The sequence below is a fragment of the Hyla sarda genome, chromosome 2 (assembly GCF_029499605.1).
Source record: "Hyla sarda isolate aHylSar1 chromosome 2, aHylSar1.hap1, whole genome shotgun sequence".
In the NCBI taxonomy this organism is placed as follows: domain Eukaryota; kingdom Metazoa; phylum Chordata; class Amphibia; order Anura; family Hylidae; genus Hyla; species Hyla sarda.
The window spans coordinates 75,070,569-75,084,901 of record NC_079190.1 but is presented as its reverse complement, the minus strand read 5'-3'; the positions used below and the strand labels follow the sequence as shown (position 1 = coordinate 75,084,901).

Below are 14,333 nucleotides of genomic sequence, written 5' to 3'. Positions count from 1 at the left end.
TGGGTTCCGTGTTTGCAGACTGGCACGGCTCGATGGAGACGTCCGCACAATGAATGGATCCCCGGTATCCTCCTGATGTGGCAGGGGGAGCGTCCGGCCGTATAGGTGGTAACGTTGCGGTAATGCTGTGTAGAAGCGGTGGGTGGATGCAGGCAAACGGCAAGTAGATGCAGGCAAATGGCAATAATACCAAGCGGCGTCCTCGTGGCTGGGTGCGCGCGCTTGGACAGTGGTCCCGGTTATAGGGGGTTCCAGCAACACTCCAAAGGGTACAATTTTACGTACTGACGTTAAGCAACACTGTTAATAAAACAGTAATTAATTATATACAACTAGTCTGTCACATTTTGATATGAGATCTATATCTCTTGAGGTCTGTACCATATCCTATAATCTTATTTCTTAAGAGCGGTGGGGTCTCAGCACGGAAACGGAATGATCAATACATTTGTCATGTCTTTATGATATAACAGTTAAACAGCACCGAAAACGACTACCCATAGCTTTAACAAGGGAGTGAAAATGTAATGTCTGTCTCAGTGCCATCTTCTGGCATATGCATATATATATATAAAAAAAAAAACACAAATCTGGCAGCATTCAAGTGAACTGAAAACTTTACAGGTCTATAGGCATCATCAAAAATAGCTGTGGCATTCCAACCAAAGTGTTACGTTCCTGCCCCCAATAGCCCTGTTTCTAACATGCTGCTATCAGATTTGTGGTTTTTCTTTACCTGCATGATATGTCAAGTTTTACTTATAATGATAGTAACGCTTTAAGTTGTATTTCTACCAGAAGTACACCACAATTATTGCAATCCATCCCATTACCTGTATTAAGATTGCAGGGCTGTAAAGTATCAGATTCCATGCTGTTGCCTTATAAAAGAATCAGCAGAATGCAGGCTGCCAGTGGACCAGCAGCAGAGGCTTAACTTGCAGCTTTTGGGCCCCAATGCAAAACCTGCAACAGGGACAAACCTGGCAACAGGGCCCCGGTGTGAATGCTATCTCTGCATACCCTATAGCAGTGTTTTCCAACCGTTGGCTGTCCGGGCATGTGTTTTGCGCAAAAAACAAACAAAAAAAGCAACTAAGGATACACGTTCAGGCTGTTGCAAAACTACAACTCCCAGCATGCCCGGACAGCCTTTGGCTGTCCGGGCATGCTGGGAGTTGTAGTTTAGCAATAGCTGGAGGCACCCTGGTTGGGAAGCACTGCCCTATAGTTACGCCCCTGACCAGCAGATGTAGTTTACAAACAGGGAAGATGCCGGTGAATTTAAAATCCACCTCTTTATTATTGCAATACTCCGGTTTGCAAATGCAGTGATTCAGATAAGAAGCATAGATAGATATTATATGTAGACTATATTTTCTCTAAATTTGTAGGTTAGTTTTTTTGCAACTTTTAACTAGACAATTGTCTAATCATAGTGTTGATTTGTTAGAATGGAGTTGTTTTTCTGCAGTGGTCAGGAATTTATCATGTGAGGCTTTTAGCCAAAATGCCGCAAATATCTAAATTGGTCTCAAGTCTACACCAACCCTCGCCTGGCTTACAAATCTGGTTGTTGACAGCATTAGTAAAAAGTTGCACAAATTGTCACAACAGGTTAAGGGAACCGTACACAGAAAGGGAACCATACAAAGTGGTGCATTGAAGTTGGGTCCGACCACTCTGCTCCGTGTGCTCCATTAATTTCTATGGGAGCGCCGAAAAGACTCAAGTACAGCACTCGGGCATCATCGGTGATTCCATAGATATTATTGGTGTGTGTGCGCCGTCTACCGGTAGGATACACATGCTCCTCACTTAGAGACCTGGTGTCCCCTTCCAGAGATCCAGTTACTTATTGCCTATCCTGTGGATAGGGGATGTTAGTTTTTGCTGGAGTTCTCCTTTAAAAACACATAAAAGTGAAGCGAAAATGTAGAGGTAAGTGATGTCTGCTTACCTGCACTTCAGGAAAAATAAGCCGGGTAGGCGAAACGCATGTCCAAGTCCGAGGTGGGGCCCCTGCTTTGCGGCAGGGGCCTCTAGAATGCCAGCAGCATTATGTTTGGGGTTACTATGGCAGCGCATTAGAATTGCTGTTGCTTGTATTGTTACATTTGTTTTATGTCATTTGGGTGCATAGTATTTGATATAGTTAGTGACTGCTGGACAAACATTGGTTCCATACCTTACTTGTGTATTTAGTATGTCTAGTCCCTCAATGTCCAGTGTGCTATACATTATTGTATGTCCATGTAACTCCATATTTTTTGCTTCTTTTTTTTATATGATCCTAATTTTGTTTTTGGAGAGCTTTTATAATAAAGCTTGCACCTTTTCCAATCTAATGCATGTACCGCAGAATTTGTGTAGCAACAGGGACCTTTATATACAACCTATTATTCTAATAGACGTTGGAAGGATTCTCCTCTGTTACATGGGCCTGCTTATGTCCCTGATGCCATCAGTACACAGATGATTTGATCGCTGTTGACTGTTTTGATGGCTTGACAACTATTATGGCTTAAGGTGGAATTCAGTAACAGAATATGTACGCACTGTGCTTTCCCTCTTACCGTTACATATGCATGCAATTTTCTAGATTATTAAAGCAATGTTACTCCTTTTACACTAGAGAAACGGTTGCATATTGTTCTAGAAGTCAAACCTTTCAATGTGTTTTTGGTGTAAACCCCTGAAGAAAATTATAGTTTTTTTTTTTTTTTTCATTCGATTTGAAACCTCAATAATTGTTTGAGGCATTTACATGATAAGAATAGCAGATAGAAATGGAAACAATAAATATATTTTCCATGGGAATTTAGCTGGCCAAGCAGACAATGTTTTTTGTTTCTCATATTTTAGCTTGCACAGAAAATGGGCTTCCCAGAGAACCTTGTGGATGAGGCAGCAAAGTGCATGATGAACTTGTATAACCTATTCATGAAGTACGATGCCACAATGATCGAGATCAATCCCATGGTTGAAGATGCATCTGGAATGGGTAAACAGAACTTTTGTAAATGGCTTTATGTAGTTTATTTTGTTTTGTTTTTTTTGTACACATCACAGCACAACTTTCACTTTGCCAAAGCTCATTAAGATCAGAAAGCTGAGCTCTGGTTACTGTAGGTAAATCTCCCTTTTATCTAAAACAGATTGATAAATCTGGGCAATTTTTCATAGAAAAATGTCATGCAGTATTCTGTGAGTTAAATATAGCTGCACACTTCTCTCTCTTCCTGTCCTGGCGGGCACAGTACTCATCCCTCAGGCTACCACTTTGGTTTTCTGTGCCAAAAATGCTGCAATGACACATTTCCAAATGCTATAAAATGTATCAATCCCTGTGCATAAGTAAAGTAGTGCAGTTTCTCATAGCAACCAGATCGCTTCCTTAATTTTTTTAAAGTCCTCCAAAAAAATAGGAAACTATCTAGTTTGGTTGGGCAACTGCTCCATTGTTCCTCTGCACAGGTTTTTGGTAAAGCTCCCCTATTGAGTATTCCTACTACATCCAGTCAATGTTCTGATCGGTCACATGCAGGAAGAGATGGTACTTGGAAAGCCCTAAAAGGGTTGTCTGAACCAATGTAAACCCCATATATTTTTAGCCTTGTTCAACTATACGTCAGAGGTTCCGTTAGTAGCATTTGTTGCAGATTTCATCAAAAATCTTGGTAAAAGTAGTGCAGCATGCTGTCATAATTTGTCTGGAAGAATAATGAACATAATAACAGAAACCAGGTGGGCCCCATTAAAGTCAATGGGTCCTTCCTTCGGTGTCCAGCATGCAACGGATCTGTCAGTGCCAGATTCTTCTTTTATGATGCAGCAAAACAAACAATGAATGTGATGTAAATCAAGCCTTGAACGGTACCTGTCATGACGATCTGGTGGCAGAATATGTGTAGACAGACCGGGCATTCTCATGATGCAATTGGAAGTTAAAGGGGTACTCTGCCCTTAGACATCTTATCCCCTATCCAAAGGATCGGGTATAAGATGTCTGATCGCGGGGGTCCCGCTGCTGGGAACCCTCGCAATCTCTCCTGCAGCACCCCGTGCCATCTGGGGCCGTGACGTCAAGATACGCCGGCCCCTGTATCGCCCATCATAAGGCATGGAGCGAAGTTCGCTCCGTGCAGCATTCCCCCCCCCGCGATCAGACATCTTATCCCCTATCCTTTGTATAGGGTATAAGATGTCTAGGGGCGGAGTACCCCTTTAAAGTGACGGAAGTCCCAAGCAAAGTCTGTGGGAGCAGTGGCACAGAAGTGCTAGTTGGACAGATGTCTTACCTTGAAATATAAGGTTTTTAAACCTCTCTCTTGGAAGTTTAATACACAACAGATCATAAACAAATCAAATTAACTTTGTTTTTGATTTATTTATTTTTAATAAGCAGATACTGGCCATATTAATGGGGAGTTCACTTACATTTTTACCATGAATGACACTGGAGCTATCTTCAGGGTTAGGAAAGCTGGAGAGCTACATCTTGTAGATGGCGATCATCTAGGATAGTTTTTTTTTTTTTAATAAGCTTAAACATAACCTTCTTGCAGGTAGAATTATTTTTTTGTTAGAATCCCTTCTGCTGTATTTCAGTTGATGATAGACAGATCCTATTTAACCTCGGTCATGTCCATGTATGTATGCATTTAAAATCCCATTTTTGCTCATTCCAGTTTTCTTCTGGTGACAGAAATAATCCCAATGCTTGATGGTTATTTACCGTATGGTATTGTATGTATTTCCATTGCCTTGGGTTATACCTTGCTGTTCAGATGCCTGAGTGGCTCGCCTGCCGTATTACATGAGTGCTCTGTGCATGGTAGATAGCTGAAACTAAGATAATTGAAACCTTTCATGTATCAAAACACATTTTATGTGGAGGAAATTATATATTTCATTGTTACTGCTTGTTACAAAAGTAGCCATCGATAGAATGTGGTGATGATGAACTGCAAATTTAAGTTGTGCTGTTTCATATTGCGTGTCACGATCACACCCTATCGGTCCGGCCAAGACGCTAGAGAGAGTTTGATGGTGCAAGGGTTAAGGCCACCAGACCTCTGGGTATCCACTACTAGTCCCAGCAAGTCACCACATTAACCCTTAGATAAACATGTTTCCACCAGAGCTGCCTTCAGAAAGGGGAGCTCATATATTCAGAGATCAAAGACCAGAGCTGATTAAACATTTAATCTGATAAAAGGTATCACAGTGCTGACTATATAAAAATACAGAAACAAATGACATACAGGTACAAAAATATATAGAAAAGTTTTGAAAGACAAGTTCAGAAAACAGCTGTTCTTAGGATGGTCTTGTCAGCTTGTTGCACAGCATTGAACAACCCTTGAGTCCAGCATTTTAAGTCTTATCTGCTTCTTTGGAGGGAAACTCCATTCCCCCCTCCCCTCTGATCCCACCAGGTGGGGCATCTCTCTTCCTGACCCCTTATCTCTTTGATTATATGATGAGACCAGAGTGCATGACTTCAAAGGAGATACAAACAAACAGCCAGACCCCCCAATAAAATGCAATACACAAAAAACAAAGGATACGCCGTCTGAATGACCCCTTACCCATGTCTTATAAAACACATGTATGTTTCCATAATCAGGCCTTGGGCCTGACATTGCATATATAAATCTTTATAGTCTGACCTATATTATGGTGTAGGCAGTGCTGCAGGCTTCTGAGCTAAAGCCTTGTGGGATCTACAGTATCTTACAAAACTGAATATACTCCTGACATATTGTATTACATCTCTCATGTGACAACACTTAAGAAATTGGCGTGTTTAACAGTGTTTAATGTTGTGATGATGTGGAGGAGTGGAAGAGGACTCGAGTGGTAACCTGTAAAGCTCTGGTTAACTCCATGCCTCCTCCAAGAGGCTTAAAGGGGTACTATATTTAATACATTACTTCTATTGAACAATCTTAGGTAGCAGGGGAGATTTTCTATGGGGATTTGCTCCTGCACTGGACAGTTCCTGACATGGACAGATGTGGCAGCAGAGAGCACTGTGATCAGACAGAAAATAACTTAAATGGGCTTAAAGAGTACCTGTCATCAACAAAAACTTTTAATATGTTGTTCATAATCATTAATGAAGAGATATTGTAATATATCTTCATTAAAAAATATCAATATTTATACCAGTTTTTTAATTTTATACTTTTGGCCACTAGGGGTCTCTCTTCTATGCCTGGTCTGTAGGCAGCTTCCTATGCTTTTCATAGTAAGTGTACAGCTTTTAGGACTAATGCTGAAAGGGTTCTGGTCCTTCCACCGGAAGTTCAGTGCTCTCAGCTCAGGACTCGCTCCCAGCCTGTGAGCTGAGAGTACTGAACTTCCGGTGGAAGGACCAGAACCCTTTCAGCATTAGTCCTAAAAGCTGTACACTTACTATGAAAAGCATAGGAAGCTACCTGCAGACCAGGCATAGAAGAACCAATCAAATACTCCTAAGTGTCTCAGGGCAAAACAATGAAAATTACAATTTTAGGGACAAGTCCCCAAGGACTGCCCTAAACTAGAGACTACTTAACTAAATTATTAAAACTTAACTTTTATTACAACCACTTAATTATAAATTGTGCTTTTGGTACCATAGTGAAAAAATGTTAAAAAGTCCGGTCATCCACTGTGTGACTACAAAATAGGTCAAAATTGCCCATATGCCTTGTGATCAGTGTCACAGTGGGAAAGTCTAGTTGAACCAGACAGTGTCGCCACCGCTGACTAGAGATACCCTATTCAAGTATTACTTTTGTGTCACTAGGATGCCGTTTTATAAAAACATTATAGCCCCTCCTGCTAACGTTTCGCCAGCGTACCCTGGCTTTTTCAAAGAAGTGAGGACAGATATACCATGCATCAATCGTCCTTTTATATGATAGGTAATTAACTTCTATGCGCATCATTTCCTGTGCGCTCGCACCATTCGGTTCCACATCATAACTTTGCGTCAATATCCCCCAATCATATTGATTGTTTACATAAACATGCTACTATTTAGCCAATCCATCATCAAACTTGCCTGTGAGGTCATCCGCCAACGCTCCAATGGCCCTATCAGCGCCCGCTACGTTATCATTCACGACTCCATCGTATCCGCCCGCAGCCGATCATGTGAATGATAACGTAGCGGGCGCTGATAGGGCCATTGGAGCGTTGGCGGATGACATCACAGGCAAGTTTGATGATGGATTGGCTAAATAGTAGCATGTTTATGTAAACAATCAATATGATTGGGGGATATTGACGCAAAGTTATGATGTGGAACCGAATGGTGCGAGCGCACAGGAAATGATGCGCATAGAAGTTAATTACCTATCATATAAAAGGACGATTGATGCATGGTATATCTGTCCTCACTTCTTTGAAAAAGCCAGGGTACGCTGGCGAAACGTTAGCAGGAGGGGCTATAATGTTTTTATAAAACGGCATCCTAGTGACACAAAAGTAATACTTGAATAGGGTATCTCTAGTCAGCGGTGGCGACACTGTCTGGTTCAACTAGACTTTCCCACTGTGACACTGATCACAAGGCATATGGGCAATTTTGACCTATTTTGTAGTCACACAGTGGATGACCGGACTTTTTAACATTTTTTCACTATGGTATCAAAAGCACAATTTATAATTAAGTGGTTGTAATAAAAGTTAAGTTTTAATAATTTAGTTAAGTAGTCTCTAGTTTAGGGCAGTCCTTGGGGACTTGTCCCTAAAATTGTAATTTTCATTGTTTTGCCCTGAGACACTTAGGAGTATTTGATTGGTTCTTCTATGCCTGGTCTGCAGGTAGCTTCCTATGCTTTTCATAGTAAGTGTACAGCTTTTAGGACTAATGCTGAAAGGGTTCTGGTCCTTCCACCGGAAGTTCAGTACTCTCAGCTCACAGGCTGGGAGCGAGTCCTGAGCTGAGAGCACTGAACTTCCGGTGGAAGGACCAGAACCCTTTCAGCATTAGTCCTAAAAGCTGTACACTTACTATGAAAAGCATAGGAAGCTGCCTACAGACCAGGCATAGAAGAGAGACCCCTAGTGGCCAAAAGTATAAAATTAAAAAACTGGTATAAATATTGATATTTTTTAATGAAGATATATTACAATATCTCTTCATTAATGATTATGAACAACATATTAAAAGTTTTTGTTGATGACAGGTACTCTTTAAGCCCATTTAAGTTATTTTCTGTCTGATCACAGTGCTCTCTGCTGCCACATCTGTCCATGTCAGGAACTGTCCAGTGCAGGAGCAAATCCCCATAGAAAATCTCCCCTGCTACCTAAGATTGTTCAATAGAAGTAATGTATTAAATATAGTACCCCTTTAAGCCTCTTGGAGGAGGCATGGAGTTAACCAGAGCTTTACAGGTTACCACTCGAGTCCTCTTCCACTCCTCCACATCATCACAACATTAAACACTGTTAAACACGCCAATTTCTTAAGTGTTGTCACATGAGAGATGTAATACAATATGTCAGGAGTATATTCAGTTTTGTAAGATACTGTAGATCCCACAAGGCTTTAGCTCAGAAGCCTGCAGCACTGCCTACACCATAATATAGGTCAGACTATAAAGATTTATATATGCAATGTCAGGCCCAAGGCCTGATTATGGAAACATACATGTGTTTTATAAGACATGGGTAAGGGGTCATTCAGACGGCGTATCCTTTGTTTTTTGTGTATTGCATTTTATTGGGGGGTCTGGCTGTTTGTTTGTATCTCCTTTGAAGTCATGCACTCTGGTCTCATCATATAATCAGAGATAAGGGGTCAGGAAGAGAGATGCCCCACCTGGTGGGATCAGAGGGGAGGGGGGAATGGAGTTTCCCTCCAAAGAAGCAGATAAGACTTAAAATGCTGGACTCAAGGGTTGTTCAATGCTGTGCAACAAGCTGACAAGACCATCCTAAGAACAGCTGTTTTTTGAACTTGTCTTTCAAAACTCTTCTATATAGTTTTGTACCTGTATGTCATTTGTTTCTGTATTTTTATATAGTCAGCACTGTGATACCTTTTATCAGATTAAATGTTTAATCAGCTCTGGTCTTTGATCTCAGAATATATGAGCTCATTGATGTTGATGACAGGTACTCTTTAACCTCTTCAGGACATAGGGCGTATGGATACGCCCTGAATCCCGAGTCCTTAAGGACCGAGGGCGTATCCATACGCCCGTGGGAATTCCGGCCCCCACCGCTAGCCGGTTGGGGACCGGAGCCGGATGCCTGCTGAAATCGTTCAGCAGGCATCCCGGCATATCGCCCAGGGGGGTCATTATGCCCCCCCATGTCGGCGATCGCCGCAGATCGCTGGACAATTCAGTCCAGCGATCTGCGGCGATTCCGGGTCAATCGGGTCTCCAGTGACCCGATGACCCGGAATTACTGGCTGTTCGGGGCCGTCTCTGACGGCCCCGAACAGCCAGAGCCTGCAGGGGTGAGGTGGCACTGGTGCCACCTCACGATCGCCCTGATTCGTCGGCCGGATTACCGGCCGACCAATCAGGGCGCCTGCTGCGGGTGTCACTCCCGCACCCGCTCCGCCCCTCTTCCGGAGGACGTGAGCGGGTGCGGGACGTGCACCCCGGGTGCTGGGGACCCCGATCCCCGGCGCCCCTGTTGGGATCGGGGCCCCAGGAGCAGCTGCGGCGGCGAGGGACGACGAGGGACTGACCTGTGAGGCGAGGATCGTTGGAGGTGAGTGACAGCCTCCTGCTGTTGCTTAGCAACAGCTCCCAGCATGCAAAAAGGGCATGCTGGGAGCTGTAGTTATGCAACAGCAGGAGGCAGATCACCACAACTCCCAGCATGCCCTTATGGGCATGCTGGGACTTATGGTTTTGCAACAGCTGGAGGCACATTCTTTCTATGGAAAAGTGTACCTTCAGCTGTTGTCTAACTACAACTCCCAGCTTGCACAAACAGCTAAAGTGCATGCTGGGAGTTGTAGTGGTGCATCTGCTGGTTGCATAACTACAACTCCCAGCATGCCCGTTGGCTGTCGGTGACTGCTGAGAGTTGTAGTTTTGCAACAGCTGAAGGCACACTGGTTGTGAAACTCAGAGTTTTTTCTTACCTAACTCAGTGTTTCACGACCGGTGTGCCTCCAGCTGTTGCAAACTACAACTCTCAGCAGTCACCGTACACCATGCACCGTACATGCTGGGAGTTGTAGTTTTGCAACAGCTGGAGGCACACTGGTTGTGAAACACTGAGTTAGGTCACAAACTCAGTGATACATAACCAGTGTGCCTACAGTTGTTGCAAAACTGCAACTCTCAGCAGTCACCGACAGCCAACGGGCATGCTGGGAGTTGTAGTTATGCAACAGCTGGATGTCCCCCCCAATGTGAACGTACAGGGTACACTCACATGGGCGGAGGATTACAGTAAGTATCTGGCTGCAAATTTGAGCTGCCGCAAACTTTCTGCTGCAGCTCAAATTGCCAGCGAGAAACTACTGTGAACCCCCCGCCCGTGCGACTGTACCCTAAAAACACTACACTACACTAACACAAAAAATAAAATAAAAAGTAAAAAACACTACATATACACATACCCCTACACAGCCCCCCCTCCCCAATAAAAATGAAAAACGTCTGGTACGCCACTGTTTCCAGAACGGAGCCTCCAGCTGTTGCAAAACAACTCCCAGTATTGTCGGACAGCCGTTGACTGTCCAGGCATGCTGGGAGTTTTGCAACAGCTGGAGGCACCCTGTTTGGGAATCACTGGCGTAGAATACCCCTATGTCCACCCCTATGCAATCCCTAATTTAGGCCTCAAATGCGCATGGCGCTCTCACTTTGGAGCCCTGTCGTATTTCAAGGCAACAGTTTAGGGTCACATATGGGGTATCGCCGTACTCAGGAGAAATTGGGTTACAAATTTTGGGGGGTATTTTCTGCTTTTACCCTTTTTAAAAATGTAAAATTTTTGGGAAAACAAGCATTTTAGGTAAAAAAAAAAATTTTTTTTTTTACATATGCAAAAGTCGTGAAACACCTGTGGGGTATAAAGGTTCACTTAACCCCTTGTTACGTTCCCCGAGGGGTCTAGTTTCCAAAATGGTATGCCATGTGGGTTTTTTTTTGCTGTCCTGGCACCATAGGGGCTTCCTAAATGCGGCATACCCCCAGAGAAAAATTTGCGTTCAAAAAGCCAAATGTGACTCCTTCTCTTCTGAGACCTGTAGTGCGCCAGCAGAGCACTTTTCACCCCCATATGGGGTGTTTTCTGAATCGGGAGAAATTGGGCTTCAAATTTTTAGGGGTATTTTCTGCTATTACCCTTTTTAAAAATAAAAAATTTTTGGGAAAACAAGCATTTTAGGTAAATTTTTTTTTTTTTTTTTTACATTTGCAAAAGTCGTGAAACACCTGTGGGGTATTAAGGTTCACTTTATCCCATGTTACATTCCCCGAGGGGTCTAGTTTCCAAAATGGTATGCCATGTGTTTTTTTTTTGCTGTTCTGGCACCATAAGGGCTTCCTAAAGGTAACATGCCCCCCAAAAACCATTTCAGAAAAACGTACTCTCCAAAATCCCCTTGTCGCTCCTTCCCTTCTGAGCCCTCTACTGCGCCCGCCGAACACTTTACATAGACATATGAGGTATGTGCTTACTCGAGAGAAATTGGGCTACAAATACAAGTAAAAATTTTGTTCTTTTACCCCTTGTAAAAATTCAAAAATTGGGTCTACAAGAACATGTGAGTGTAAAAAATGAAGATTGTGAATTTTCTCCTTCACTTTGCTGCTATTCGTGTGAAACACCTAAAGGGTTAAAACGCTGACTGAATGTCATTTTGAATACTTTGGGGGGTGTAGTTTTTATAATGGGGTCATTTATGGGGTATTTCTAATATGAAGACCCTTCAAATCCACTTCAAACCTGAACTGGTCCCTGAAAAATACTGAGTTTGAAAATTTTGTGAAAAATCGGAAAATTGCTGCTGACCGTTGAAGCCCTCTGGTGTCTTCCAAAAGTAAAAACACGTCAATTTTATGATGCAAACATAAAGTAGACATATTGTATATGTGAACCAAAAAAAAATGTATTCGTAATATCCATTTTCCTTACAAGCAGAGAGCTTCAAAGTTAGAAAAATGCTAAATTTTCAAATTTTTCATCAAATTTACGGATTTTTCACCAAGAAAGGATGCAAATATCGACAAAAATTTACCACTATGTTAAAGTAGAATATGTCACGAAAAAACAATCTCGGAATCAGAATGATAACTAAAAGCATCCCAGAGTTATTAATGTTTAAAGTGACAGTGGTCAGATGTGCAAAAAACGCTCCGGTCCTTAAGGCCAAAATGGGCTCCGTCCTGAAGGGGTTAAATAACTTAAATTACTTAAGGGCTGTGTTGAGTTATTTTGAACGGACACAACATTAAACACGGTTATACAGACTGTGCACTCACCACGTTACATTGTAGCAGAGGGTCATTTCTTCACATGAAAAGAGAATTTTTTTTTTGAAGTAATAAAATAAAATAAAACCTACGTAAATTGGGTATCTTTGTAACCATATAGACCTACAGAATAAAGATAAGGAGTCAGTTTTACCAAAAAGTGTAGAATTGAGAACACCAAGAGTTAAAAAATGGCGTGGTTTTTTTCCCCCTCCAATTCCACCTCACAAAAATGTTTATTTTTTATTTTGTTTCGCAGAAGATTGTCATAAAATAAGTGATGTCTTTACAAAGTACAGTTGGTGATGCAAAAACAAGCACTTATATAGGTCTGTAGGTGCAAAATTGAAAGTGTTATGTTTTTTCCTCCTCCCCTTCTAAAAACCATAAGTGCAAAAATAAAAATTGTCCAGGTCCTTAAAGTGAAAATGGGGTTGGCCCATAAGGGATTATCCCCTTAAGGTTGCAGGGCGTACCCATACACCCCCTGTTTCTGAGCCCTTAAGGACTCAGGGCGTACAGGTACTCCCTGCATTCCCCTTGCCCCTGCCACTCACTGGGCGGGGACCGGACCGGGTTGCCTACTGATATCTTTCAGCAGGCATCCTGGCATATCGCCCAGGGGGGTCCTGAGGTCAGGTCAAATCGCCGGTAATTCAGCAGTCATCCCGGCAGAGTGCCGAGGGGGATCCTGAGGACAATCCTGAGGTAAATACTAACCGGCGATCTGCGGCGATTCCGTGTAATCTGGGTCATGTGTGACCCGATGACCTGGGTAATGATGATGATCGGTTGTTTAATATACACCACCAGTCATCATCCGTACTGTACTGGGAGGGGGAAAAAAATATATATTTTAATTTAATTTTTTTATGCGTACCATCTGGTAGGTTTCAGTAGCACCTTTAGCTGCGTGACCCCGGCCCTACAAGGTCGCTGCGGTCTGCCCCCAGCGTTTTTTTTTATTTTTTTGGGCGCAGACCCGCTGCTGATCAGTCCCGTAGTACTGATCAGTGTTTTTTTTTTTTTTTTTGCGGTGGAGGCACTTTTTCGGGGATTAAAGTGTCTTTTTGTGCTGTGGACGAACTGTACCTCTGTGTGCGGCCTGCCCCACCACTGTCAGTGATTTATCACTGATCAACGCATTTTTTTTTTTTTTTGGGTTCAGGCGGGTGCTTTTTTTTCAAGTTTTAATCGTTTTTTATTTTTACTTTTTTTTTTTTCGTGTGGGGGTATGTGTACGTGCCACCAGCCACTGTTCTGGGCTGAGTGGCTAGATCCCCCACTGACTTCTGCGCCCCTTGCCACCACCAAGCGCTAATCAGTGTGCATTAGGTAAATGCGTTTTTTTTTTTTTTTGCGCTGGAATGCAATGTGTCATACAAAAGTCAACTCCTGACTAAGTGGGGAGACCCTCAAAACCACGTCCGTTGAGGGTGCACGGGGTCCCCGGTTGGCCACTGGGAATATGCCTGCTACAGGTAATGTGTAATTTCATTATGTGATGGGACTACCCTGTATACTATTTTGAGCTTGTTGTCATTACCTTACTACTTAAGGAGGATTGCTAATTATTGGGCATATTCCTACAATTGTGATATATGTGGCAGGGGAACCTGTGCAATGTTGGGGTACATGGTTTTTTTTAAGGGTTAGGGGTTGTCTGTCCGATTTGTAATTCTTGTTATATTATTATGGATCTTGAAATAAGTTGAATTTTGTATGATACATTGTGTCATTTTTGAGGTGACAATTGTAGGTTGTATATATATATAGTAGTTTTTCTTGTTGCAAGGAACCATTTTTTATGATATTGTTTCCTAGTAGGAGTGTAGGTATTATATTTTTAGCGCTGGAAGCCTTTTTTTTTTTTTTTTTTTT

The 14,333-nt window shown here is 42.5% G+C and overlaps 1 protein-coding gene across 1 annotated transcript in view; it reads left to right on the top strand.

The window, feature by feature from the left end:
• SUCLA2 (succinate-CoA ligase ADP-forming subunit beta) overlaps window positions 1–14,333 on the top strand; it is a 108,958-nt gene that overhangs the window by 55,469 nt on the left and 39,156 nt on the right. Inside the window, exon 6 of the mRNA XM_056562097.1 lies at window positions 2,866–3,004. Coding sequence (XP_056418072.1) covers window positions 2,866–3,004 — 139 coding nt within the window. The remainder of the gene's footprint in view (window positions 1–2,865; window positions 3,005–14,333) is intronic.